We start from the raw sequence: 25,648 nt of genomic DNA, 5'->3' as shown, positions 1-25,648 counted from the left end.
TCTGTATAAATCTACACTTTCAATAAATATAAAATAAAAATTCGAAGTGATAAGAAAGCGTGGTGTCAGTTTATTTGCTACCTTTTTTTCTTAACGGGAGCTAAAATAATGGTTAAGTTTTACAACTGATGGCGTCCAGACAAGGGATAATAGCATAAAGTGAGACCAGGACCATGATACGAGGGGGAGCGAATCCTTGAGAAACTAAGAAGGAAAAATCGACTCAACTTCGGTGAATTATCAGAGGAGGGGTACAGATGAACGGGTAAGGAAATCTAGGATGGTTTCCAGGTTTTTAATTTGGGCAACTGAGTCGATGTGGTGATCTATGTGGGAGGGATAGAAGTGGAGGGCTTGCAGGGGGAGTTCGTTTTAAAGGATACATTGCTTGAGGAGCTTGCTGGCTATGTTGAATGGAAAAGATGAATGAAGCCTTCGTAATTGCTCTGGAGGGGCCGAACCCCGCGCCCGGTACTGGGTGACACGGGCCCACGGCTCTGCCGCGATGGATTCCGCACCTCAGAGTTGTTTGTGAGGGGTGGGAAGGTAGGGTCTGCGCGCCCCGCTGTGAGTAGACGGCGGGACTGCCTCGTTCCCTAGCGCTCTGGGGTCTGGGCGACAGCAAACTGAGGCCCGCCAGCGACTGTGACTGGCTGGAGCTGCGGGCGCCGGGAGCCGTGGGCGGGCCCGGACTTCAGGAACTGCTCAGCGATTGGCTGGCAGGTACCCAAAGAGCCTAAATCAAACTGTTGACCCCGCCCTTCCGGGGAGCTGGCGCATATTTCCACTCAGCCCTGTCGCTCAGTTAGACTGGTAAGCAAACTATAGTTGTAGTGGTCAGGGAACGATCCCCCCGGCAACCCCTCCTTCGCGGAGACGGGCTGGGAGAGGAGAGCTGGGATTGGCCAACTTGCAGGGGCGGGGCGGGCTCGGCCTTAGTCGGGCTCTCCTTCGGGACGGGCGCCTGTCCTGGGCGTCTATTGGGCCGGAGGATTGTCAACGTTACTGGGAGGCGTGGCCGACGCTAATAAAGTGTGGGTCCCGCGCGGCAGCTGCGGTAAGTTCCACCGCAGCTAGAGCTCCGAGTGGTCAGGCGGAGGCGGAGCTTGGCGGCTTCGTAGACTTCAGCCGCAGCGTTTCCCCGGCCAGGTATCTGGCCGCAGCCTCAGGAAACAAGACGGATCCCTCAACCGTCACAGAAATGTGAGTTGACTCTGGTGTGGGGGGCTCGACACCTCCTTGCCAACTCCCACTCCCAGCGCCGGACTCTGCGGGACGGAAAATGGCGCATTGCAGCAGCTGCGGCGACGCGGGGAACCACCACCGCGCGCCGCCCCCAGACCTGGCCGCCCCTGGGGAGGGAGGGCAGCACCCCATTCCTGCAGCAGCCACGCCAGCACCCCACGGGCGGGGTAGGGGCGCCGGGGCCCACCTTCATGGCACTCTCTCCTCTCGCCTGCTGGGCGCCGCGTTCAGGTCTCGGTAATAGTGAAGCCCGGGACAGGGCGAAGGTGGGGCATGGAGAGACATCGGGGAGGGGGTTCGAGACTCTTTCTTGTTGTCTGATCGAATCTGTACTTAGGGCCTCTGGAAACAGTAAGGGGTGCACTTGCCAGTTAGTAACTTGAATTGCCCTGCAATCTCCGGATTTATGTATGCCCCTTGCCCCAACTGTGCGGTGTTACCCTACTCGCCCACCCCCTCTTGGCGGTGAACAAAGAACCAGAAACTTACCTGACAGTTCTTTGGCGCCAGGTGAGCAGCTCAGAAAGACTCAGGGGGCAGTGGCATGTGATTCCAAGCAGCCATTCATCTCAAGGCCACCTGTATAGAAGCTGTTTTCCTGTCGTCCGGTCTTAGCCAAGTATTTGGAAGAGAAATAGAACTGAAGATCCTTGCCTTACCGCAACAATTCAATTTAGTCTCTGACCCCCTTTAACACAACCCTCATCCCAAGATCCTGAGGGAGAACTGTGGCGAGACCACCGTATATTTAATAGAGATTTTTTTTCTTATTACTGTCTGGAGTCCTGGCTTGTCCTAGATATATTTATGTTGCTTCTCTTAGTGACAAAAAAGGGAAAAGATTTATTTATGTGACATATGGTTTATGATTACCCCTGGATGTTTTATTGCTGAGTGTTCCCAACTCCCAACAAATAGTAAGTGAAATGGTCCCTTCAGACGCTTAATAACAATTTCGCTTTTTCTCTATTTGATTTCTACAGTTTTAACTGTATGTGATATTCTAAGCATTTTGGCCAAGCCCTAAGGTTCCATTCGCGCACCCCGCCCCCCCCCGCCCACAGTTTGGGGAGGAGGTGAATGGACTGGTTCCCAACAGCACACATGTGGGATGAACTGAAGGAAATGGAGAAAGCATGGTGACTAGCAAGGCATCACGAGGTCTCTGACCTTAATCTTGTCATTGATGCCACCATCCTGGACTGCTTCCAACACCAAATACTGGCTGCTAGCTACTCACTGAATTTTCCAACTTCAGAGAACTAGATTGCTTAGCTCAGTAGTAACATAAGAGTCTTGTGGCTTCCATGGCTTAGTATCTTTCTTTCTTTTGCTTCTTTTGTGCTTTAGAGGGAGATGAGAAAGCGATTTCTTTTAATGGGGTTGAGTTGGGTGTCATCTGCTAGTAAAGTCTCTCTGAAGAGTTATTCTCTTACCTTTTTAGACCAAAAGAAATTCACTTAGGGAGGAAGAATTTTCTGGGTATTAGTTCTATTGTGAGTAGTCAAGGCATTTCCTTTTTGGTGACTTGTGATGGTTTGATTCCTAATGCATTTACTCTTGTACTGCTCCTGTGAGGTATGTTTTGTGAGACTGTGCCCCTTTGTGAGGTGTTCTTACTATAACTTCTATTCTCCATCAAGTTTGAGAGATCTCCCTCTGCTGGTGGGTTTTTTCTTGGGAGAGAAAAATCTCATGCCTTAGGTTAGATTTCTGGGAATTCTTTAGCAGGTGAATTTAGTCTCTGTGTGTTGGGACATGGAAAGGAGTTTATCTTGAAGACCCACACTAGATTCATCCCTTCTAAGGCTAAGGGAAAGAAAGAACAATCTGTGTGTGTAGTAGTGTGAACCATGATTTCCCTTTGAGACATAAAGCACTAGGGGAGCCTCCTGAGACTTGATGCCAAATCTAGAAAAGGAAGGGACACAATGTCTATGATGCATGTACATCGAGGACCATTACTCATATTCTTGCTTTCTGTCTATGCTCTTGGAACAATTTCATAACTAACACAATTGCCTGGCACCCCAGGTCTATCTAAGTGAAACACCCATCTTCTCTGCCAAAAACAAAGCAAGCGAACAGTCCAGACTCAACTCTACCAACAGAAGCCTTGCCTTTGGTGATTCTCCAAGTTGTCCTTACAGCAGCCCCGATATACTAGTCATGTGTGAAACAACTAATGACGGGTTCCCTTAAGCAAGGTCCGTCAACTTGCTTGTCTTCTTTAGACTGCGTAAAAGAGCTGTTCAGTCCGTAGGTGTTAGTCTTTTGTACGAACTTCTAAACCTGGAGAGGAATTTTCTAGTTTGGCTTTATGTGAAAGGCTTTTTTTTCTGTCAGGGAAGTGCTGTTTAGTCCAAGGCTGGCACACTTGTCCCTGTAGCCGTGTCCCTGTAGAGGATGTTTGAATTTGGGTGAAAGGATAGCCCCAAACAGGATCTCTGGATGCCGCCCTGGATGTCCTTGAACCCCACCTAAATGTTGTTACAGGATCTTTCATCTCTTGCTTCTTCCTCTATGCTTCTTGGTGTCACCAAGAAGTTAGAATCCCTTCTAGTTGCAGGTAGCCTAATCACCATTGTGTTCGTGATAGGCGGCAAGAATGAACGTGATTCCTTTCTTGTCTTAGTTACTTTGTGTACTTGGTCCGCTTCCCTCCACAGGTCTGCTCCAGCTCAGCCACCCACTGAAGGGGCAGAAGGGACTGCCCCAGGAGGGGGTCCCCCAGGCCCTCCTCCTAATATGACCAGTAACAGACGACTACAACAAACCCAGGCACAAGTGGAGGAAGTAAGTGGAGAACTCTTTCTTTTGAGAGTTTCCAGATGATACAAGTTTAGAAACTTTTTTTTTTTTTTTTTTTAATAGAGGGGTAGCTAAAAGCTCTGGGAAGCAAGGCATCCCTGAGTTACACAGGGCCAGACTTGAGATTCCATTGTTTTTACCTCTGTCTCTAGCAGGGAAGCTTACTAGCTTTGTTTCTGCACCCCCCTCCCAGGTGGTGGACATCATGCGTGTGAATGTGGACAAGGTCCTGAAGAGGGATGAGATACTGTCACAGCTGGATGACCGAGCTGATGCCTTGCAGGTGGGAGCATCACAATTTGAGAGCAGCGCTGCCAAGCTAAAGAGGAAGTATTGGTGGAAAAACTGCAAGGTGAGTTGTCTTGTCCTCTCTGCCTTCTCTTCCTGGGCCTTAACTCATAGAAGGCAAGAAAACCCTCAGGTTCTACCTTCCTCACCTCTGGTGGTGCAGGATCTCTGCCCTGCCGAACTCTGGGGAGGAAATCTGAAGGCCTCCTTGAGATGCATTACCCAGAATTGGCCACCAGGGTAGGCCAGAGTACTCAGAACCACTCACTGGGTGCCAGCCCTACCCGAGGAGCTCAGAAGCGCTCAGGCTGCTTTTCCCCAAAGACCCCTGGGAAAATCTCGCCTGGCTCTTCCCCACACACAGCCAACATCCACACGATGGCTAGGGTAGGTATATATTTAAATACCTGCAGCTTTTAGGAATTAGCGGAATACTTCATAATGAAAAATGAACCAACTGACTAAAGATCCCAAGTCTGCACCTCCACTGGCATTCCTTTCAAAGCCTTCAGGCAATAGGAGCCAAGCGAAATGGAGCAAGCTGCAGATGCTCTGATGTTTCTGGGAAGCCTCAGTGGTGGTGCAGGGGTGGTTGTCTCATGGGGAACATGAGACAGGAGGGTTTGCCCTCCCCGAGAGGCCTGCCTATCTCCTGGGTGATGTGTGGTTTCTTCCACTGTCCCAAGGACGGAGGAAGTTCTTTTCCCACATCTCTAGTGGGAACATCTCTTTCCTCTTCCCCAAATCCAAGGACCCATTTCTTGGTCAATGTTTCCTCAGATGATGATCATGCTGGGAGCTATCTGTGCCATCATCGTGGTAGTTATTGTAAGTAAGTATCGCTGAGGTTGCTGGTGGGGTGACGAGGTGGGAAGGTCCTGGAGTCTTCTCCCAGCCCTGCCTGCCTGGGGAGTGGGGCTGCTCTGACTGAGGTATGGAGATCGCTACTGTGGGATCATCACCTGGTTCGGGAGGGAGGAAGGGCAAAGACAAGGGACTTCCTTGATGGACAAGCCTTCCCTCTGCAAGATCCCATGGGAAGATGGTCCCTCCTGTTCTGAGGAAGTGGGGCTGTGCTGTTTGTCACTGGCTTGGGTCAGAGGGAGACCACAGGGATGGGACACCCGCAACTGAAAGGCCTGAATGTCCAGTAACTTGATGTAATTTGCCCTCTTGTTTTCTCCTGTCTCTTTCTCTTTTCCAACTGGGACTTCCTGATTCCTGTGTCCAGTCTACTTTTTTACTTGAGAATGTGCCACCCCTTCCCTGTTCTCCATTGCCATCGAGACATCCCTCTCCCTCTGTTTGCTCTCTCAACGAACATCCCTGTCTACCTTCCCCCACCCTGTCCTGGCTTCTCCATTGCCCATTCCTCCATTTCTGTTGCTTTCATTTGCACTGGGTCCCTCAACACTAGAAATGCTGCTCGTGGCACAGTCTCGAAGTAACTCCCTGAAGAGCCATAGCTGGCACCTCACTACCCCCCTCTTATTACTCTCAGCTATCCCCCAAAGCCAAAAAGAGTTGGAGGCCAAAAGAAGAGGAAGGCGTGTAGCCACGGTGACATGCCCAAGAAGGTGCCAAGATTGGGGGAGGAGAAGGGTATGGTGCCCATGGTGTCACCAGGAAAGGCCAGGCCGCTGGAGGGGGCTGGGAACAGCGGGGAGAATGGCAGCTCACTCAGGACTGCTCTGGTCACTTGGGGCTGTTCTCCTAGGCCAGGCCTCAGAAGAGCCTGGGGTGGGCCCAAAGTCCACCTTGGTTCTGCGGTAGTACCCTTTCAGAAAGTCAAATCTGTTTTTGCGGTTATTTCTGATCTATTAGTCTGAGATTTTCGGTGTCATCAGGGATCTTATGGCCTTTTGCTTTGTTTTCTGGAGACCTACAGAACACACGTTAATTGCAAAAGGACCGGCTTCATTCCCATCTTAGAAGCAGCCCCCTAAGCTCATAACTACAAGGGGCTGTCTCTCGTCCACATTTTCTGCAGCATTCTGTATTGTTCATGAGAGCACCAAATAATTTCATATAGCCAAAGCTGGGGACTCTGAGTTAGTTTTAATTGTTGGCACAGATAAAGAGAGAATGAGTGTTAATTATAGAGAGACAATGAATCGAGGGCCTGATTTGAGAATAACAAGCTCAGAGGAAGCCACTTGTTGCCTGTTTGTTAGGGAGGGTTCTGCTCCTCCCTGCCCATTGATAACGTGTGAGGTGTTAGAAATGAGGATCCTTGGGCTCTCGGGGACTCCTTTCCTCTACACCGTTCCCATGTACTTAGCAAAGACAGGGATGAAGCAGGAGGTCCTTCCTGAGGCTGGCCGATTCTGAGTATTCCGAGAAGTCCAGTATACCCGCCAACCCGGTCTTGGGTGGGAGGCGGGACCGTCTGTGGACAGGTGCGCATGTGCACTGCTGTGCTGTCATGGGACCTCTTATCTAGAGCCACCTGTCTGTTCTTCCTGCACTGTGTTCCCCTTCTAAAGCACCGGTACCCTTATGAATTCCACTTTGCCTCCTTTCCTTTCCTCTCTGCATGGTTTGTGAGGGCAGACAATGGAACCTGAGGATGGGAGGCCATGGCTGGGCTTTAGGATAGGGTGTGAAGTGGGACAGACCCAGGTGTGAGGGGAGGAGGGAGGCTGGGAGCAGCTAGGAGGAACACCCATGACCCCTTATTCCTCCCATCCTCTGGCCCACAAGCAGGAAGAGGCTGAGGCCAGGCCGGGCCGGGTCTGGATGCTCGCTTTCCATGCAGCAGCATTTCATTGCGGAAAACCATCCTTCCTCTCCCTTTGCCCTTTTCCCACATTCCCTTCGTCCTGCCCCAGGGCAGGACTGAAGAGCTGGAAGAAAGCAGTCAGTGTACCCTCCCAACGGCCCCCCTCGAAGGTCTCCACTCTCCTTTGGGCTCCTCCTTGCCTAATGCAGGGGGTCACCGCTGGAGAAGAACCACCACTGTCCTCGATGTGTCCCGAGCCTGGAGCAAATTCGCACTCTTGGCCCACCCAGCCCTGTCACAGGAATTCTTTCCTGGGTTTCTGTCCCTCTGAGGCTCACCAGATATAGTTGGCTTTGTTCTTTTGGGGATGTTTGGCCTTCTACTTTCTTTCTCGCCCCACCCTGTACCCTCTTCTGTGTCTTTGCTGTCCCTCTTCCCTCCCACCACCCATGTGCATGAGCAAATATGCAACCAAACCCTGGGACTTTGCAGTCAAATGAAGCCGAGCTTCCCACATCCCCTTCTTCCTTGGTTTGCCATGAGGCGATGTGGGGTTTCCACTGTGTGTCTGTCATCACCTCTGTCTTTTTTCCTACCCCCAACCTCGTACTTGTATAGAATAATAACCGTTGTACTTCCACCAAAGGCATGTGGCATATTTATCAACTTCATGTATCCTGAACAAAGGCAAAAAAAAATATAAATTCCTACCACTAAACTGCCTTGGTTGTTGTTTGGGTTGGAGTAACTGAGGAGGGGTGGGTGGGGGAGGGGTTGTTTTCCTTCCACAGTGTGATGTTGTGTGAGGCCGGAAGGCTGGCTGTGTGTGCCGGGTGGCATTCTCAAGATTAAAGATCCGTGTGTTGGCAGAGGAAGTGGTCTCTACACTCTGCGTTCGTACCTGGTGCTAGTGAGAGAAAGTGATGACAGGAAGTTGGGTGGGCATCTCAGACATCACATCAGAAACTACTGCAGGTCTTCTCAGACGCCTCCCCTCTACCCCCTTCCTAGGTTGTCAGGCTGCCTGGCCTGTCCGAGGGGGCGCCCAGATGAGGCCTCTGCGAACACACCCTGTTCCCCAGCAGCCTCACGGCCAGTTTTCTTCTGCTGGGTTCCACTGTCCTGACCAGACACATTTTAGAAATGGATGAAAGGAGAAATCTCTTGCCTGCAGCTGAGGGAGTGAGGTGCTTGTAGGTATCCTGAAACACCCAGTAGCTGTCCAAAATTACCTTAATTGCAGCTCACGGTTACACAGGGCAACTGACATGGTGCCCCAGGGCTGCCTCTGAGGGCCTTCGTTTCACACCCTGAACACCCTGCAAGTTGGTGCAGCTGGCTTGGGGACACGGCTCAGATGGGTCCAGTGTGGGGAAAGACAGGAAAGTGGAAAAGCTTTGTTTCTGAGGACACAAGGGGCTTTTATTTGGACAGAGTTCACATGCTTCCTACGGCCCAACCCCCACCCCTTTGTCCCACTGCCCCCCACTTGCTCCTTTTTTTAAAAAAGATTTATTTATTTTAGAGAGAGAACGAGAGCACAAGTTGGGGGAGAGGCAGAGGGAGAGAATCTTCAAGCAGACCCCCCACTGAGGGTAGAGCCCACTATGGGGCTCGATCTCACAAACCATGAGAACATGACTTGCCCACTTAGTCCTTTCTTAATACCTTCCCATTTTCTTTTCCTACTACAGGCTCATTTTTAACCTTCACCTAGACACTCTGCTTTCCTACCACCCTCTCACCTCTTCATGTTTTCTCCCTTGGTGTTCAGCCCAGGGACACAATGCAGGAAGGCAGAGATCCACACAGAGCCAGAGTCCCCAGGATCTGTGCCTTCATGCCTTTCTTGGGGCCTTTTTGAGCTCTGAGACTTGGCTGGAGTCCTTCTGGGAGAATGTGACTACTTTTTCCTTTTCTCAGAGGCAGGAGAGCGGTTACCCAGAGGGCCTCAGAGTCTTGGCAGATCTTGGTGAGGTAGCTGGGAGAAAACAAGAGGGAAGGAGGTTGGTTTCAGTTGAGGTAACCCCAAAAGCAGGGGGCTGTGGTATGGAGACTGGCTGGAACTCAGGACACTTGGGCTTCATCCCGGGTCTGGGTGGGGAGGTGGCTAGATCCGGCTGATTCTACAAGTAAGGAGGGGCAGGGGCAGGGCTGAGGGCAAGCAGGTGCTTACCTTGCCGTCTCTGAAACCCCAGGAACAACAGGGCAAGAAGGAAGAGGCTGCTGGCAAAAAGGACTCCAAAGGCTGTTTTCTGCTCTGTAGGTTGAGAGCAGCATGGGCAGGAATCAGTAGGTTGGAATAATTTCCAAGCCCACACCTACCCCAGCAAGAGGGAAAAAGCGGGGGGAGAGAGAGAGGAAGAGAGAGAGAGAGAGCGCGTGTGCACGAATGCGTCCCCATCCCCGGTTAAGGAGCTTATGTCAAGCGTTCTGCTTTCACCCAGGAACTGGGCACACTGTAGTATTCGTACTTGTTGAAGGTTGTTGGATATCCGTTTGCTCCTCCACACGGAATTTCCTACCCCTTCCCACCTTGGGACATTCAGAGAGATTTAGGTTAGATGAGTTCACAGGTGAACTGAAATTTTGCGACTAGCTGGGGAATGATGTAAGTTGAGAAAAAAAAACCCAGTTCTGGGGAAGCTTGCAGTCTGGCGAGCCACCAAAGAATGCCCAATGCTCCTGGACATTTGCATTTCTTGTTTAAAAACCGTTCGATGATGGGGCGCCTGGGTGGCTCAGTTGTTAAGCATCTGCCTTCGGCTCAGGTCATGGTCCCAGTGGGATCAAGCCCCGCATCGGGCTCCCTGCTCAGCGGGAAGCCTGCTTCTCCCTCTCCCACTCCCCCTGCTTGTGTTCCCTCTCTCGCTATCTTTCTCTGTCAAATAAATAAATAAAATCTTTAAAAAAAATAAAATAAAACCGTTCGATGACACTCTGTGACTTTAGGATGACATTCCAGCTTGAAGGCCCATTGTGATCTGCCCACTAATAGCAATAGAGGGTTTAAGGCTGTTGGGCAGTCAGGCTGCCCATTTTTCATATTTGACCATTTACTAGGTGGGTGACCTTGGGCAAATTACCTAACATTCATAAGTGCTAGTTTGCTCATCAATAAAATGGGAGTCATGATAATACATGTGATCATACAGCTAAGTGCTTAGTACAGTGCTTGCTTCATGTAAATGCTCAATAAATGTAATTACTTTCAAGCTTCAGGGCCACTTCTCCCTTTTCCCACACACCCCCGGCTCTAGCTCTGCAGTTCCCCAAATTCTCCTGAGACTTAGAATTTGGCCTTCACCATGTGCCATTCTTTCCATCTTGGTTGTTCCCCTCCCTGCTGAGCTAGCTCGCTTGGCTGGTTTGTCTCCTCCAGGCCGTCCTCCCTGACTGCCTAGTCCGTCCCTCCAAGCTGACTAAGCTGCTTGAGGGCAGGAACAATTCACCCTTGATCTCCAGCTCTCAGTACATTGCCTGGTGCCCTGGAACCTGGGGTATAGCGGAATCTTGGGATGTGGGGGCAGCTATGGAGACTGCCGCCTTGGGAACCAAGAAGCGGAGGCTCAACGAAGTGCTGTGGGAAGCAGAACAAGGCCAGAGACGAGCTGGGGGCAGGAGAGCCTTGAGCCCAAGTCGGGAGGTGGGGAAAGGAGGGCGCTCCTAGTACCTGGTGGGGAGACCTGGGCGCTGGCCCTGAGGGGCTGCTCCAGGGAGCTGTGGGTGACCTGGCAGGTGTAAGTGGTGCCCGCAGGGCCAGGTTCTACCCTCAGGAAGGAGGAAATGCTGTAGGTGCCTGCTGTGCTTTGCCGGAGGCTGGAGAAGGAGGCACCAGAGACTGGGACCGGGGCTCCGCCTGGTTCCTCTTGGGTCCATGTCACGGCTATGTCCAGAGGATAATAGCCAGCGATGCTGCAGATGAGGGTGGCTGGCGGAGTTTTGTTCTCCAAGCTCAGTTGTACTTTGGGGGTAGCTGGAAGAAAGAATGAGGAATAAGATTCCAGAGGGCTCCAACCTGACAGCAGAGTTGCCCAAAGCCTTCTTTCTCTTCCTGCTGGCAGTGAGAGTAGGTTGTGGGAGCTGAAGTCAATTAACCCCTCAGTGGAGTGCCCAAGGTGGGTGTAAGGGGTCCACCCTGGATGCAGGCCAGAAGGGGGCACATCTTCCACAGGTAGTTGAAAAGCGATAGTAAAACCAAGTAAAGGTTGGCTTCTTATCATCATGATAGGCCACTGATTTTCAGGGACATCAGTGATGAAATACTCCTGCCAGTCGGACGGCTCCCACGGCCCCCCCTTGGTTTGCTGCTGCCCCTCCTCAGGATGTGGTCCAGAGGAGTGGGGTACTTGGGAGACAGCCAGCTGGGACAGGGCAGCAGGACCTGGGGCTGGGACACTGCCTGGTGGAATTATCCTAGAGTCTGACAGGGGGCAGTCTGTGCCCCTAGGATGTAGATGGCAGTTAGTTTGTGGCAATGCAGTCTGCCTCCCGAGAAATTGCCCCTGTGTTGGATTCTGTCCCGCAAAATGTTCGCATAGGCATATCCCTTCCCCTCTCCCTGGAGAACTGAGTATGGCCTAACCTTGGACGTGGAACTGGATGATTTGTTGAGCTTGGTACAGAGAGGTGGTAATCTGGCAAATGTAGGTCCCCTCATCCTTCAGAGTGAGGCTAGGCAGGGTGAGGGAGGCATCCCCGGCCAGGAGTAGCTGCTCAGGCTCCAGGGTGGCGCCCTCCCGCTTGGCCTGCCGCTGCGCCCTGGTCCAGCGGTATACCAGCTCGCCGTTGCCCTTATGACGCAGCCGCCACTCCACACCGGTCAGCTCCAAGCCCGGTGCCATGGAGAAGCCGCAGTGCAGGGAGGCTGAGGACCCCAGCAGAAAGTTCAGGGACGGGGTCTGTGTGGTCACTTGGAGCTCCACTGTAGTGAGAAAAAGAAGGGTGATTGTGGGCTACTTCCTCCTTGAGTCCACCTGATCTCTAGCTGTGGGCATGTGGTGGGCGTCCACCTGCCCCTGCCTCCTCCTCTGGACAATGAGGCTAGTTGAGCTCATCTCCCACTAGATGGAACCACAAAGAAATGGTGCTCTGGAAAGGCAACCTGGCACACATGGTAATCCTAACTGTTTTTGAGTCACTTACCCCTGGACAGTCTGACAAAAGCTACGGACTTCTCACCAGAAAAGTACACATGCAAAATTATGGGTTAATGTTGACCTTCAGGTCAGACCACTGGAATAGCAGAAAAAGCTCTGGAACCCTGCTTCTTCCACTTACTAGCTCTGTGACCTTGGGCAAGTCACTAAGGGTTGCCAGGGTCATCTGTTTAAGGAAAGGCTGCTGTGAGACTACATAGGAGTAAGAGTTTTAAAAAGCACACAGTGGTAGTATTTGTGCCAAACGTGCTGAACCTGAATCTAATGAGGAACAATCAGACACATCCAAATGGTGGGATACTCTTTGAGACAGTGGGCCTGGACTCTCCCAAATGTCAGTGCGAGGAAAAGAATGTTCTGGACTTAAGGAAGCTAAAAGCTTGGGACACCTGGGTGGCTTGGTTGGTCGAGTGCCTGCCTTTGGCTCAGGTCATGAACTCGGGGTCCTGGGATCAGGCTCCATGTTGGGCTCCCTGCTGATCAGGGAGTCTGCTTCTCCCTCTCCTGCTCTCCCTGCTAGTGCTCTCTCTCTCTCTCTCTCTCTGTCAGGTGAATAAATAAGATCTTAAAAAAAAAAAAAGGAAGCTAAAGGCACAGGACAACTAAATGCAATGCATGATCCTTGTTTGAATCCTGGCCTTAAAAAAAAAAAAAAAAATCCCCAAAACAAACCAGAAAGCTATAAAGAACATTCTTGGGACAACTGGAGAAGTTTGAATTTGGACTCTATATTGACAGTACTACTATATCAATTAAAATATTTCTTAAGTCTGATGCTCAGTGGCGTAGCAAGCAGTGGTGGGGGCAATGGGAAGAGTGCCCTGGCAGAGAGGAGTATTTTATCACCAATAGTGTTCAAGATTGCCGATATGGTGATGGTGTGATGGTGAGAATATGTTGTTGAGTTCTTAACACAGTGTACCCCCTTATTGCCTGCACCACTGTAAACCGCTCCCCACCTTGGTTTGCTGCTGGGGTGATGGTTTTGTGATTATGAAGGAGAATATCCTTGTCTTTGGTTATCAATTTTGTGTTCTAAATGAATACATGCTCTGCATGGAAACTTTTGGGGTGAAGTGTTGAGATATCTGCAATTTACTTTCAGTTAGTTCAGGGGGGAGGCAATCTATTCTTCCATTTATCAAGAGAGAGAATGTGGCAAAATATTAATAATTGGGTATTCAGTACCCAATTTTTTGCCCATTATTCTTTCACCTTTTCTTGTAGGTTTGAAATAGCCCAAGATAAAAGGGGGGGTACTTAGCTGTGCCACTGGACAGATATGAGAACCCCTCTTTTCTAATGTGGCAGGATAAATTTAGGTTGCACCACAGAAAGCTTCGAGTGTTCTGGGGCTTTCTATGGATAGGAGGGTAGCCCCTTAATCTCTGGACTTGGTTGTCTCTTTCTGGAGGCAAAATACTGGATTTGATGAATTCTGGAGAAACCTATCATCATGTTCTCAATTTCCTGTACCCACTGGGTGGGATGTGCTGGGTGGGAGAGGGCAAGGACCAGGTTTTACTAATAAGAGCTAATGAACGAATTTGCATCACTGTAGTTGCTCTAATCATCTTGAAGCGCCAGACCAGGCTGGCTTTCACTGGGCTACAACTGGTACTTGGCTGAATAAGACTGCTAGGGACAGCATATGTGAATAGAGCATCACATGTCATTTCCTTAGATGAGTGAGGTGAAAATTATCCCAGAGGTGAAAATTATCCCAATCCAATTATTTGGGTCTTTAGGAGAAAGGACCGAGGCTAGGGACACCTTGAGATGACTGATGTGGATAGAGGTGGGCTTGTTCCCTTCGTTCTCCTTCTATTCCCCCTCTATAGCTGACCACTTGGGAAAAAAAAAAAACAACCCAAACTTTCTTTCTGCTACTTTTAATTTTCTCACCTGCAGTCTGTACCATCCCATGGGGGTTCAAGGGCAGGTTCAGTGTGGGGTGCAAGACAGCCCCATTTTCAGCATCCCTGGGAGTCTTCATCACCATGGAGACACTAGGTCCCCCTCCGGATACCTGCACATTGGTGATGAACCAAGCTGCCTTCTCAGTGGCCTGGAGAAAATAGTGGGAGATCTCACAGGTCACCTCCTTCCCGTTGCAGTCAGCATGGAGCAAGGCCTCGGCCTGGGGAATCTGTACCAGGTTCACTGGGGGAGAAGGGCAGCACAGAAGTCTAGTTGGTTTGAGGACACCTGGCCCATGGGAAGCCGGCATGGTGGGTGTACTCGGGAACTGGGCTGTCTCAGCCGAGGGAGCCCAGAAAGATTGTGACATAGAGTGGAGGGTTCTTACCCGAGGCCTCGAAGGTAACAGGTGGGTTGTCTTTGGCCAGTGTGCCCCCTTGGAAATTGGTGAAGCCTTCCAGGGAGCTGTCATCCAGCACTGGTACCTGCCTCAGCACGAGCAAGGCCTTCACCGTGTTCCTACTGCTGGCAAAACCTCCATGCTGCCTACCTTCCTCCACCAGGAAGCAGTTTAGGACCACATCCACTGCCCGCCACTGCCTTTCAGCTGCAGGTTAAAAGATGGCGGTGAGCACCCTCTTTCCAGAGAGTTGCTTCTGTGCTCGAGGGTCACCCACCCCAACTGTGGAGTCATCAGGGAAGGGGTCAAAATCTTCCAGGGTCCTAGCTGTCTCTGTGTCTCTCTCGTCACCCCCAAATCAGCCTTCTGGGAAGCCCCTGCTACTCCAGGTACATGCTTGGTATGAATTATTTAAAATGCTCGATTTGCCTCGCTCAGAAGACTTTGTTTTTATTCTTACTACAACTGTTGCAAAAAAACTACCTCTTCAGTCAAAGAAATTCTGAGCAAAAGCAAATAAATGAGCAAAATTGCCACTGGGAGAGGAGACAGGACACTTGTGTGGCTAGGGGCCTTGGCAACCATCTTTTCAATTTCCCAGCCAGGCCACTAGGTGGGCTCCACTTTCTGCCATTGCAGGTGGCCTTCCCCTCCCCCACCTCCAGGGCTCACCTCCCGCGGGGATTTACTAGCCCCGGGAAGCCTTCCTCTTCACCGTCTGCTCCCAGGCAGTGCCCTCTTGGCTAGGCCCCCACCACATCCACCCAGGAGGCCCCTCTTCTCATCATTTGGCCTTTCCCACAGGCTTCTACCCTCTCCCCAGCACCATTGGTCTCCTACTCTGCCAGCCTTGCTCCTGTTGGTTCCTGTTGGGCTTAGGAGGCGATAGGAAGCCATCCCTGCCCCTCCCCCCAACCCTTTCCCCTTCGGGAATCTCACGGGGGGTGGTTACCTGGTGCGCCCTGGGCCCGACACCCCCCCCCCCACCCCAGCCAGTGCTCCCCACTCACCTGGGTCAGCCGCCACCCGGGACAGAGCCAGGCAGAGCAGCAGGCACCGTCCCATCCCCGTGCCCATGGGGGTGGCGCGCCCGCCCCTCGTCCCCCCGCGTCCCCCACCGCCTTTCTGCACGGCCTCCCGCGGGCACGGCCCGGCTGGGGAAGAGGGGGCCTCTCCAAACCACCCTCGCCGGCCTGTTGCTTTCTCGCCAGTCCTTGGCCTCCTTCTCTTTCGCTTTCACTTTGAGTGTCACCGCGGCTGCCTTGCCTGGGAGCGAAGCCACCGGGTGCTCCTGCCGGAGTCGTGTTCATTGTTCTCCTTTTTCTCCCCCGCCAAATCCTCTGGTTATCTCAAGACCTGACTTGACTGCAGGCACCCTTTTGCTCCCCACCCAAGAAAAAGTGGAACTGAAATAAGGGGGAGGGGGAAGGGCGAGACCGAAGGGCTACTGGGGACCTTTCTTCAGTTTCTGTGGGTGCCGCACCCACTCGCGACCCCCACCCCCCGACTTGGCCGGGCCCCAACACTAGTCTGCACTGGAGAAAGCTCCTCCCTCAGATCCCGGCCGGATCTGGGAGAAGAGGCTGGGAGTGGCCTGCACCGTGAGATTGGAATTTCGGAGAGACAGCGCGGGGAGAGCTTCGGTGTGTGGTTGGCTGGCACTTTATTTTGCGGAATTTTTAGGTCAGTGATACAGCACGTGGTGGTTCGTAGGGGAAAGTGTGTTCTCCAGCTAGGGCCCCAGCCCTCCAGTGCAGCGCAGGGGTGAAGGTGGCTGGGCCAGGGCACACACGGGACCCATGAGCCCTTGTCACTGCCAATCTCCAAAAGGCACTTTCTCAAGTCTGCGCACAGGAAGGGGTCTTGATGACAGGATGGTACTGAAACCCGGGGGTGGGGGTGGGGCCGGGGAGTGGGGGTAGGGGGTGCCAGGTCTCATTCCCGGTGGATGGCTGCTGGGTTGGGATGGAGGCAGGGATTTTATTGTAGTGATGACCCGCCCCCTCCCCCGCCCCATCGCGCGGTGCGCAAGCTCAGGAGTAGGAAGCAGGTTCTGGTTTTCGGTAATCTTCCTGAATGGGGATGGCGCCGCCCTCTTCCTCCCTGGGGCAGCTGTAAGGACAAGGCTCTGCAGGCACCACTGGACTTTCTTCTTTGTCTGCGGGAGGAGAATCAGATGAACCTTGGCGGGCAGAGGGGGTGGGGGGTGGTGAAGGGAGTGGAGATAAACCAAGGAGGGTCAGCCTGGGGGAGGGCTGTCAGGGGGCTGCCACCTAAGAGGAAAGGAAGAGGAGGTGGGAGCCAGGATTGGTAAAGATGGAGTGAGGAAGGCTTCTGTGAGTTTCCAGGCATGGACAGCGGGGCTGGGGTGGTAGGGTAGGGTGCAGGGACAGGACTGAAGACCTGTATTTTGTCTCTTACTTAGTCTGTGTTTTCTTTGTTGATGGAAGAACAGGGCTCCGATCATGGTGAAAGCAAGAAACATTCCAGAGAGAATCACAAAGATGCGGATGCAATCTGAGCTGCACAGGGACCTTTGGGCTGTGATAGGCAGGAGCCATGCAAGGGTTTTTGGAGAGGGCCCAGGTCTTGTTTCCCCTCAGCCCAAGCAGGCTGTCACCCCTCCTCCCATCTCTCTCCCACCCCCTCCCCCGCTGCTACCATTGGACCAAGTTCTTTCCTAATCCCTAGACTCTGCTTCTTCCCCTTCTTCCCCTGACTCCTAGGAGCTTTCTGGCTGGCTTCCCTCTCCTGTATGCAGTCTCTCCGGAGGTAGAGAATGTGGAGAAAACTCACGTGGCCAGTGGGTGGAGAGAGCTGGGGCAGGCAGCCAACTGAAGTCAGCCAGAGTCTGCACCTGCCGGACTGTCCTGGCCTCCTGCATCTCTGGAAAAAGAGACAGGGTGAGCAGCAGCAGGGAACCTCCTAGGGCACAAGCCTGGGCTGAAGGAAGGCCCAAGGCCTAAGACGCACGGGGAGATGGGAAGGCTGACCGGCCGACCAGGCAGCTTATGTGGGGAGGGTGGTGGTTGGGGCACGACCCTTACCCCCGTGACTGGACAAAGTGTTGCCTGGAACTTACTTTTGGCATAAGGTAAGTGGGTGGGTTGTGGGTGTGGGCCCGGGGCCCGGGATGGTTGAGGCAGTGTCAGCAAGGCGTTTGAAGGAGGATCGCACTCCGTGCACTCCTTGTCCCTGCACTGCCAGCCCTTGGGGCAGGCACACTCTGCATTTGTGGTGAGGGTACAGTTTCGGATGAGAAGACCTGGGGACAGAGGAGGGCGGGAGGAACACAAGAAGCTCAGGCCTCCAAGACCTGCTGGGCGCACTTGCTAAATCCTGCCCTGGGCTCCCATCCCAGGCCCACCTCCGGGGACTCCTGCCCCAACCACACAAAGGCCTGCCCCTCCCTTCCTGTCACCCAGTGCCTCTGCCTTCATTACTAGCATCATTAAAGGAGACACTTGGGGCTTTTCCTTTATTCATGGTTCAGAAATGCCAACTATAAAAAGTAGAAACAGCTTGCAGGATTTTCTCTCCTATTCACTGGCATTTTGATAACTTCTCAGTGGGTGGACAGAGAGGTACACAGGTCATAAGTGTGAACTTGCTACAAACTGGACCCATGAACAAGAGCAGCAGCGTTCCTCTCTAGGCACTACATCCTCTCACCCACAGATAGCCACAAGCCTGACTTCCTAACACTGCAAGTTCATTTTGCTTATTTTTGTCCTGTATTTGTGTAGTCATGCCTGGGTACTCACTTGTGTCTGACACTCTTACTCAATCCTTTGTGAAATTCATCCATATCGTAACTGCAGACTGTTCATTCTCCTGCTGTATAGCATTTCACTGTATGAATATACCATAATTCATGTGTCTGTTCTGTTAATGGGCATTTGGGTAGTTTCCAGTTTTTAAGCAGTCAGGAATAGTGCTGCTATGGTCCCTGTTACTAGAGAGTTCCTTGATTAATAACATAGTTTGCCTTTAGAATATAAATTTTTTTCAAGTGTAGACATCAGGTGCTGAGTGACTGCCGATAAATTATACTAGGGGAGGAGGATGTGAGGGGCACTAGGCTGGGTTGGGCTCACAGGTGGTCAGTGTTAAGAAGAGGAAGGTGATTCTGGGGAAGGCACCAGCACCCGGATTTGGGCCAGGCTTGAGCCTAGCCTGGTGGGGCCCTGGGACAGTGCCTTTCCTGACAGGCAGAAGAGGGGTGCAGAAAGGAAGGCTGGAGGATGCCAGAGATGACGACCAGGGCTCTAACAATTCCTTTAGCAGATGCTTTTTGTCAGAAAAGGGAGAGGGACACAGATTCCTTCTTCCCATCCTTATGCCCCTATGGTTGCTTCTTTTGGAATTCTGACTAGTAATTGCTACCAGAATTTGGTTTCCTTGTGGCTTACCAGGAATCGTGAGCCAGCCTGGACAAGGGTCTGCAGGATGAGAACAGTGATAGGGGAGGTAACAGTGACCGTGAGAGAGAGAAGAGATAGGCAAAGGTGAGGAAGATCACCAGAGGCAGTGGTCAGGAGGGTATCTGCCCAAAGGGAAGAAGAGTTAAGGGCAGGGCTGGGCTTGGTTACCCGTGGAAGGATTGCCATGGTTTTCAGTGATGAAGATCCAGAGACCTGGGAGTTCTCTTCACCACATATAACCTGTGCCCCAAATTCCAGGCCGATGTCAGGCACTTCTCCATCTTACCCATGGGAACACTGAGGTCCAGAGGGGGCCATACTCATTCAGCCTCCCCCTGACCACCTCACCCCTGGCCACCATCCCCTGGAGTCCTGCAGCCAGTCGCTGCATGGGTGCTGTGGAGACCTCTGGGCTGAGTGTTACATAGAAGGGTCATGGAGCACAGCGAAGGGCGCGCGGGCAGGCTCAGTATTGGGAAATGGCCTTCTGGTGGGGCCTACAGCGAGTGGGGAGGCTCTGACCAAAGTATTCCAACCCTGCTGGGGTTGCTGCCTAGAAGAGAAAAGCATCCCTTAACATATTTTTAAGTTAAGTGGACTGAGGAATACTTGTGTATTTAAGATGTTGTTTTTTGACTGATTGGCAATGGCAAAACCTTTTGCTGAGTTCATTTTTAAAGACGACAGTGTAAAAGGCCTACTGAGACCAAGCACATTTTATAGGTAAGCAGTGTAGTAGTTCGGTTCCGGAGTCCTCAGAAGGGTCCCTAGGGGGAACATTTGTTCAAAGGGGCCGCTTTAGAGTCTGTGACTCTATCCTGGCTGGCACAGTTTCTGAAATTCTAGCTAAGCTGGAGGAATAATAAAAGAATTCATAACAGAGCTGCAGACATTATACTTCTTCATTGAAGAAAGATAAAATTACAAAATAAACAAGAAAAACATGGGCCGCATATATATTCATTTTCCTAAATTGGCTTTTGTGCAAAAAAAAAAAAACAAAAAACGAAGAAGAAGAATGTTCTCCACTGGCTGGTATTGTTATACCCTAAGAAAGAGGTACTTCAGGTTCTTAACAAACGCGCACTTCAGCCAGCCAGTTCATCAATGTGGGGGGGGGGGGGTTGCTCATCTGAAATCTGGGGACCTAGGGCCACTTCCTTCCTCCCCTTTTTTTCCACTTACTCCTTTTTCTTGTCGTGATCTGAGTTGTACATGCAGTCTTGGCAGCCCCCCAATTCTGCTGACCCCTTCCCTGTAACACCAGAGTTCTCCCCACATCAATATGTGCCCTGCCCTGCCCAGTGCCCTGCATTGGCTCCACTTGCAGTAGCCTCGAAGTGACAAGCTCAGACCCCCTCCTCCTTGCTTCTCCACACCCAGCTCTGCCACCTTGCTCCCCCAGAGGCTTGCCCATCTCACCGGAGTTACAATGCCGACAGCTCTCACAGTGGCGCCGGGAATGGTGGTCTGGTGAGAAGGAGGCCCCCGGGACGCACGGGTCACACTGAGGAGCCTCGCCAGGCCTGTCACAGTCCTTCACGAGGAAAGTCCCTGTGAGCAGAGGTCCAGGGTCAAGGCCCAAGGAAGGCCACTTCTCTGCCCTCTTCAAGGTGGTACAGGATTCCTGTCCTTGCTTGAGCTCAGACGCACTCTCTGCTGCCCTTCCCCCCCGGCTGCGAGGCCTCCTGCTCTTACCTGGCTTACACGCCTGGCAGCACAGTTCTCCCTGGACCCAGTATTGCTTCTCCAGACAGCGCTTGGGGGCTGGGGTTGCCGAGAGCCCCGCCAGGGTCCCCAGAAGCCACAGCCAGCAGGGAGGTGGCCGGGCCATGGCTCTTGCCCAGGGAGCCCTTTCTGCGCTCCAGTTGCTGATAGCTGGCCTCCGTGGAGCTGGCCCCTCCAGCGGGGTGCTGGTGCCCTAGTCTCTGTACTTCCTGGGCAGCAGCTGCAGGCCCTCTTCGAGTTGCTGGCTTCAGGTGGCAAGCCGACCTTTGATGGCAGCCGCAGCTCTGTTGTGGCTGTTTTTTTTTTCACAGAGCAGTGACTTCCACCCCCTCCCCCTTTTCCGTGTGCTGGGTGCTGGGTGCTGGATGCTGGGTGCCAAGGAGAGTATTAAAGGGCAAGCACTGTCAGAAGACCTGCTGCTCTTCAAAGACCTCCATCCCCCCCCAACACGTTGGCCTCTCCTGGTTGTCATCTCGCTCTTGTGCCCGCTGAGATCGTAACCCACCCGTGCCTGCCTCTTTTACAGAGTGTTGGATGGGGTTGCCACCTCTCCTGTTCACGTGCTCAGATGCAAAGATGCCCACGTTGCCCCCTGTTCACAGCTTGCAAGCTAATACCAGTTTAGAGAAGGAGGGGGAGCCTGAACTGAGTACAGGTCCACAGACTTTGAGCTGAAACCCTTGGGGTCAGATAAGTTTTAGAATAAAGAATCTTTCAGATTCTGGGAAGTAACTAGCACTGCAAGATGCCCTCACGGGGCCGAGGTAGCACTCAATCAAGCACAACATTTCTGCAGCAAAAGAATTGAATACTTGGGCACCTGGGTGGCCCAGTCGGTTAAGCATCTGCCTTCAGCTCAGGTCATGATCTCGGGGTCCTGGGATTGACCCCACATCGGGGCTCCCTGTTCAGTGGGGAGCCTGTTTCTCCCTCTCCCTCTGGCTCTGCCCATCCTCACAGCTCATGCCCTCTCTCTTTCTCTCAAATAAGTAAATAAAATCTTTTTTTAATAAAAGAATTGAATATTTAAGCTAAGTGGGGTGAATAAGGACCGTAATTAACCCTTGCATCAACTGAGGTCTGGTTTTATGGCCAAAAGACTTTGCTACAGAATGGTTCAGAATTGCAAACAAGGGACTTAAACCTGTGTTCTCCTCTCTGTTGGACTCTGCTAGGAGATCACGTGTGATCTCATTTCATCTTCCTGCCAGCCTGGGGGACGGGTATCACTCCAGTCCATCCAGCTTTCCCTGGTCATCTCACTATCATCTTCATCCTCCCTTCCCAGCCTTGGCACTTGGGATCAGATTCCCTGGGTCATCTCTTCCCTGTTTCCGCTGTTCTCCAGGTAAGGCCGATCTGGGGACATTGGAACTTGCTGGACTTTTCTCTCTTTGAGTCCTGGCTTATAAGCATGGCTTATTTCTCCAGGCACTTTTCATTCAGGGGCTTTGCTGTTCTTTCCACACTGCTCATAAAATGTCACACTCCTGTGACCTCACCTGTTAGCTCTGTTCTCTATCTCACTCTAGTTTCCTTTCTCTTCATATTTTCCATCCTCTTGCCTTTCCCCAGCCCCTTCTTCTCTTTAAGAGGGTCCTCACATGTGGGAAGCCACATATGAGTGTGATCTGAAGAATTATTTCTGCACAACCATCCTTCTCACTATCCGGCAGGGCGCCTGAATTCCCACTTCAGACTGATAACCTTGGGATCTGAGGATTGGGCTGTCACGAACGGTCCTGCCCCATCCCCAGATTATGGTCACTATTTTCACTGTGAATCTTTTTTTTTAAAAGATGTATTTATTTGAGAGAGAGAGTGTAGGGGGAGAGGCAGAGGGAGAGAATCTTCAAGCAGACTCCCTGCTGAGCGTGGAGCCCCAGGAGGGGCTTCATCCCACCACCCACGAGATCATGACCTGAGCCGAAACCTGGAGTTGGGCGCTTAACCAGCTGAGCCACCCAGGCACCCCTTCCCTGTGAATCTTAAACCCTGGGTGGGCACAGGGAGGCAGGGGTGTGTGGGGATGGATGACACCATGCAGGAACAATGAGGAGTTGGGACCTTTAGGGAGAACTTTCGGGAAGTGGAATTGGAGGACCCTTCGAGGACTGACAACTTTGACTAGCTGCAAGCTGCTCACCCATGTGAGGGAGGCCTCGGTGCTCTGTGCTAGGGTCCATCATCCCCTCTTCATGGGGGAAAGGGCAGGAGCAGGGTCTGCCTGGCTCTCCTGGCGGACGCTGGCCAGGAGGAGGAAAGCCAGCTTTCGGGACCTCACTTTCCTCTGGGCAAATGGAATGACCTCATCTCCTGCCTTCTGTGTTGTTTGCATCAATTTCTGGTGAGTCTTGGCCTGTCCTGGACTGGCTCCCTGGATAGTTCCTTCCTCTTGTCTACAGGCCCTGCGAGTGCAGCCTGCTGACCTCTCCCTGGGGATCTGCCACTACCACATTCTCCCTTGGGGTGTGGCTTCTCTCCACACCTGCTGGCACAGAGATACATCTTCTCTTCTCATAAGCTCCCTCCTTCGCTTGCATCTCCAGGGACAGGCCCACAGAAGCACTTCTCTTTTGATGATTTTCATTAGTTTTGAGGGCCTGACTAAACCCTCGGTTTGGAGCAGTGACCATAGCCTGGATGTCAGCGGGGGCCACCCTGCTCCTTGATATCTAGGTAAGACACTCCTCGCCTTCCAAGCAGGACAGTCCTGGAGAGAGTGGGCAGGAGGCAGAACTGTCACTTGGTACCAGTTCCAGTGGGTCAGCTGTTGTAGTCACCTCTCGTTCCCACTCAGCTAAAGTCCTGTTCCTGTCTCTGTGCCCCTGCCTGTTCCCTTACTTCTGCCCTGCCACAGGTTCCAAATTTGGGACACAGGGCTTTCTGGAATTTTCCTCCAAATGAACTGCAAACAGAAGGCTGTTAGGTGTGGCAAAACTTTTGCTGAAGGTTTATATATCATAGGGGTACAACTTAAAATTGCATTTTGGATATTCTTGTTCTCAATGGTCGGTCCCATTCCAGAGATTTATCAGTGGTCTGGCTACCTCACAAGGCAGTGAAGGCACTGACCATCTTGCTGACACCGTCCCCCACCCTGCACAGACTGCTTTTCAGAAGCGTTCTGTCAGGGGGCACCTGAGTGGCTCAGTCGTTAAGCGTCTGCCTTCGGCTCAGGTCATGATCCCAGGGTCCTGGGATCGAGTCCCACATCAGACTCCCTGCTCCGTGGGAAGCCTGCTTCTCCCTCCCACACTCCCCCTGCTTGTGTTCCCTCTCACTGTGTCTCTCTCTGTCAAAATAAATAAAATCTTAAAAAAAAAAAAAGTGTTCTGTCAGGCAGCATACCTCATCTGTCTTCAGCCCCTAATCCCCAAATCAGTCTTGGCCCTTTATAAATCTATAACCAGTCAAAATACCCAGTGGAACAAAACTCTCTCCAAGATCTTTCCTTAAGAGGAAGTTCTGTTACATTAAGTAGATATCAGAAATCACTGTTCCTGATCCTTATCAACCAAACCCCTTAGTTTTTCTAGCCTTCTTTGTCCCTCCACTCCATTCCTTCATCCTCCACTCCTACTTTCTTTTTTTTTTTTTAAGATTTTATTTATTCATTTGACAGAGAGAGAGAGAGAGAAAGCATAAGCAAGGGGAGCGGCAGGCAGTGGGAGAGGGAGAAGCAGACTCTCCACTGAGTAGGGAGCCCAATGTGAGGCTCGATCCCAGGACCCCAAGATCATGACCTGAGCCGAAGGGAGACACTTAACCAACTGAACCACCCAAGCACCCCTTCCACTCCTACTTTCTTTGGTGACCTCCCCTACACCTCTCCTACCCCCACACCTCCCTGCTTTAGGTCCTCCTTCCCAGTGAGTCTTTTGAGAGACCAACTGGGCAGGACAGTGGGGTGAGCTCACTTCCTAGTTCTGTAATTTGCATTCGTGAGACTCCTGTCTGGGTTTCCCAGGGGACTGAGCATTTGTGAGCATTTTTTCCAAACTCTGACCACTTTTCAGGATCTCAACTCCAGCTCCTACTATTGCCTAGCACTTAAGGTACTCACTGAATGATGGATGGTCTATCCTCAGCCTTATTCCTTAATGGTTCTATCCACAATTATAAGTTTGAAATTTCAGGGGGCCCACGGCCACACTGACCTCCTAAATTCCACTCCTCATTCGACAAGAATTTGTTGCATGTCCATTCTGTGCCAGGTACCAGCTAAGTAATGGGTCACAAAGATGAAAGAAAATAAACGGTTTCTTCCCTCATGGAATGGACATACCAGTGAATCAGAAATTGATCAAATCATCTCAAAGACAAATGTAAAGTTATTAGTAATGGTCATTACTGCAGCACCCTGGAGGGCAGAGACAGGGTGCTTGTCCCCTCAGGGGTGAGGAGTGCTTCAGCCAGGAAATTTTGCTGAGCTATGTGTGATCTCGCAGCTCTCCCTCCACGCTCTTGAGAATTGTTTCTTCCTTTGGTTTAGGTTTTTAGACACCACCCTGTTTTCTTCTTTGGCCGCTTCTCTTTTTGAGCCATAATAGTTTTTCTTATATGCAGATGTTATAAAATAGGGATAATCTGTTCCTTGAAGGCTTGGTAGAACTTGTGTTATTTGTGTGTTATGTGTGTATTTTGAGTGTAGGCTTTTCACTGCTGATTTAATTCAGGTTTTCAGTTTCTTCTAGGGTCAGTTTGGTAGGGTATATTTTTCTGGGAGATTATCTATTTAATCTGTTTCAGATTTATGGGTGTAAATGTTTAAATCACCGCTAGACCTATAGTTGTTTTCCCTTTTTCATTCCTAATATTGTTTATTTATGTTTTACTCATTTTTTCTTGATATATTTGCAAGAAATATATCTAATTATTAATTGCTTCAAAGAGACACTTTTTGGTTTCATTCCAATTTTCTATTATTTCTTTGTTTTCTGTTTCATTT

The 25,648-nt window shown here is 51.5% G+C and overlaps 3 protein-coding genes across 5 annotated transcripts in view; 1 reads left to right on the top strand and 2 right to left on the bottom strand.

The window, feature by feature from the left end:
- Positions 1-840: 840 nt before the first annotated feature.
- Positions 841-25,648, top strand: part of VAMP1 (vesicle associated membrane protein 1) — a 79,449-nt gene continuing 54,641 nt past the window's right edge. Inside the window, exons 1-3 of the mRNA XM_028121238.2 lie at positions 841-1,203; positions 3,915-4,041; positions 4,250-4,408. Of these exons, the coding sequence (XP_027977039.1) occupies positions 1,202-1,203; positions 3,915-4,041; positions 4,250-4,408 (288 nt within the window). The 5' untranslated portion in view covers positions 841-1,201. The remainder of the gene's footprint in view (positions 1,204-3,914; positions 4,042-4,249; positions 4,409-25,648) is intronic.
- TAPBPL (TAP binding protein like) lies at positions 8,563-15,860 on the bottom strand. Its single transcript, XM_028121234.2, has 7 exons — positions 15,556-15,860; positions 14,534-14,752; positions 14,131-14,388; positions 11,652-11,990; positions 10,740-11,042; positions 9,243-9,326; positions 8,563-9,047 (listed from the first exon to the last, which is right to left on the bottom strand). The coding sequence occupies exons 1-7, from the start codon at positions 15,620-15,622 to the stop codon at positions 9,004-9,006; spliced, it is 1,314 nt and encodes a 437-aa protein (XP_027977035.1). The 5' UTR covers positions 15,623-15,860; the 3' UTR covers positions 8,563-9,003.
- Positions 16,192-20,990, bottom strand: CD27 (CD27 molecule). 3 transcript variants are annotated; one of them, XM_028121235.2, is made up of 6 exons: positions 20,668-20,987; positions 20,392-20,523; positions 17,628-17,810; positions 17,342-17,431; positions 16,967-17,086; positions 16,192-16,703 (listed from the first exon to the last, which is right to left on the bottom strand). In XM_028121235.2, exons 1-6 carry the CDS (start codon positions 20,801-20,803, stop codon positions 16,579-16,581), a joined length of 786 nt encoding a protein of 261 aa, XP_027977036.1. In that variant the 5' UTR covers positions 20,804-20,987; the 3' UTR covers positions 16,192-16,578. The 3 variants fall into 3 exon arrangements, with proteins under 3 accessions (XP_027977036.1, XP_027977037.1, XP_027977038.1); XM_028121236.2 differs by lacking the exon at positions 16,967-17,086 and having other exon boundaries at positions 20,668-20,990; XM_028121237.2 differs by lacking the exon at positions 17,628-17,810 and having other exon boundaries at positions 20,668-20,990.

The sequence above is a fragment of the Eumetopias jubatus genome, unplaced genomic scaffold (genome assembly GCF_037043125.1).
Source record: "Eumetopias jubatus isolate StellerSeaLion01/CBP00866 unplaced genomic scaffold, mEumJub1_p1.0 scaffold_8, whole genome shotgun sequence".
In the NCBI taxonomy this organism is placed as follows: domain Eukaryota; kingdom Metazoa; phylum Chordata; class Mammalia; order Carnivora; family Otariidae; genus Eumetopias; species Eumetopias jubatus.
Note: the sequence above shows the minus strand (reverse complement) of the source record. Positions and strands in the feature narration are given on the sequence as shown.

Bases quoted from the DNA above. Each gene is read 5' to 3' on its own strand.
- CD27 (XM_028121235.2), bottom strand. From the start codon at position 20,803: ATGGCCCGGCCACCTCCCTGCTGGCTGTGGCTTCTGGGGACCCTGGCG. The intron at 17,432-17,627 runs GTAAGTTCCAGG...CTCTTTTTCCAG, and splicing joins CCACTTACCTTATGCCAAAA to AGATGCAGGAGGCCAGGACA. The intron at 16,704-16,966 runs GTAAGAGACAAA...CTCCTCCCGCAG, and splicing joins ACAAAGAAAACACAGACTAA to ACAAAGAAGAAAGTCCAGTG.
- TAPBPL (XM_028121234.2), bottom strand. From the start codon at position 15,622: ATGGGCACGGGGATGGGACGGTGCCTGCTGCTCTGCCTGGCTCTGTCC. The intron at 14,753-15,555 runs GTGAGTGGGGAG...TTTAACCTGCAG, and splicing joins CCGGGTGGCGGCTGACCCAG to CTGAAAGGCAGTGGCGGGCA. The intron at 9,327-10,739 runs GTACTAGGAGCG...CTCAACCTACAG, and splicing joins CGCCCAGGTCTCCCCACCAG to AGCAGAAAACAGCCTTTGGA.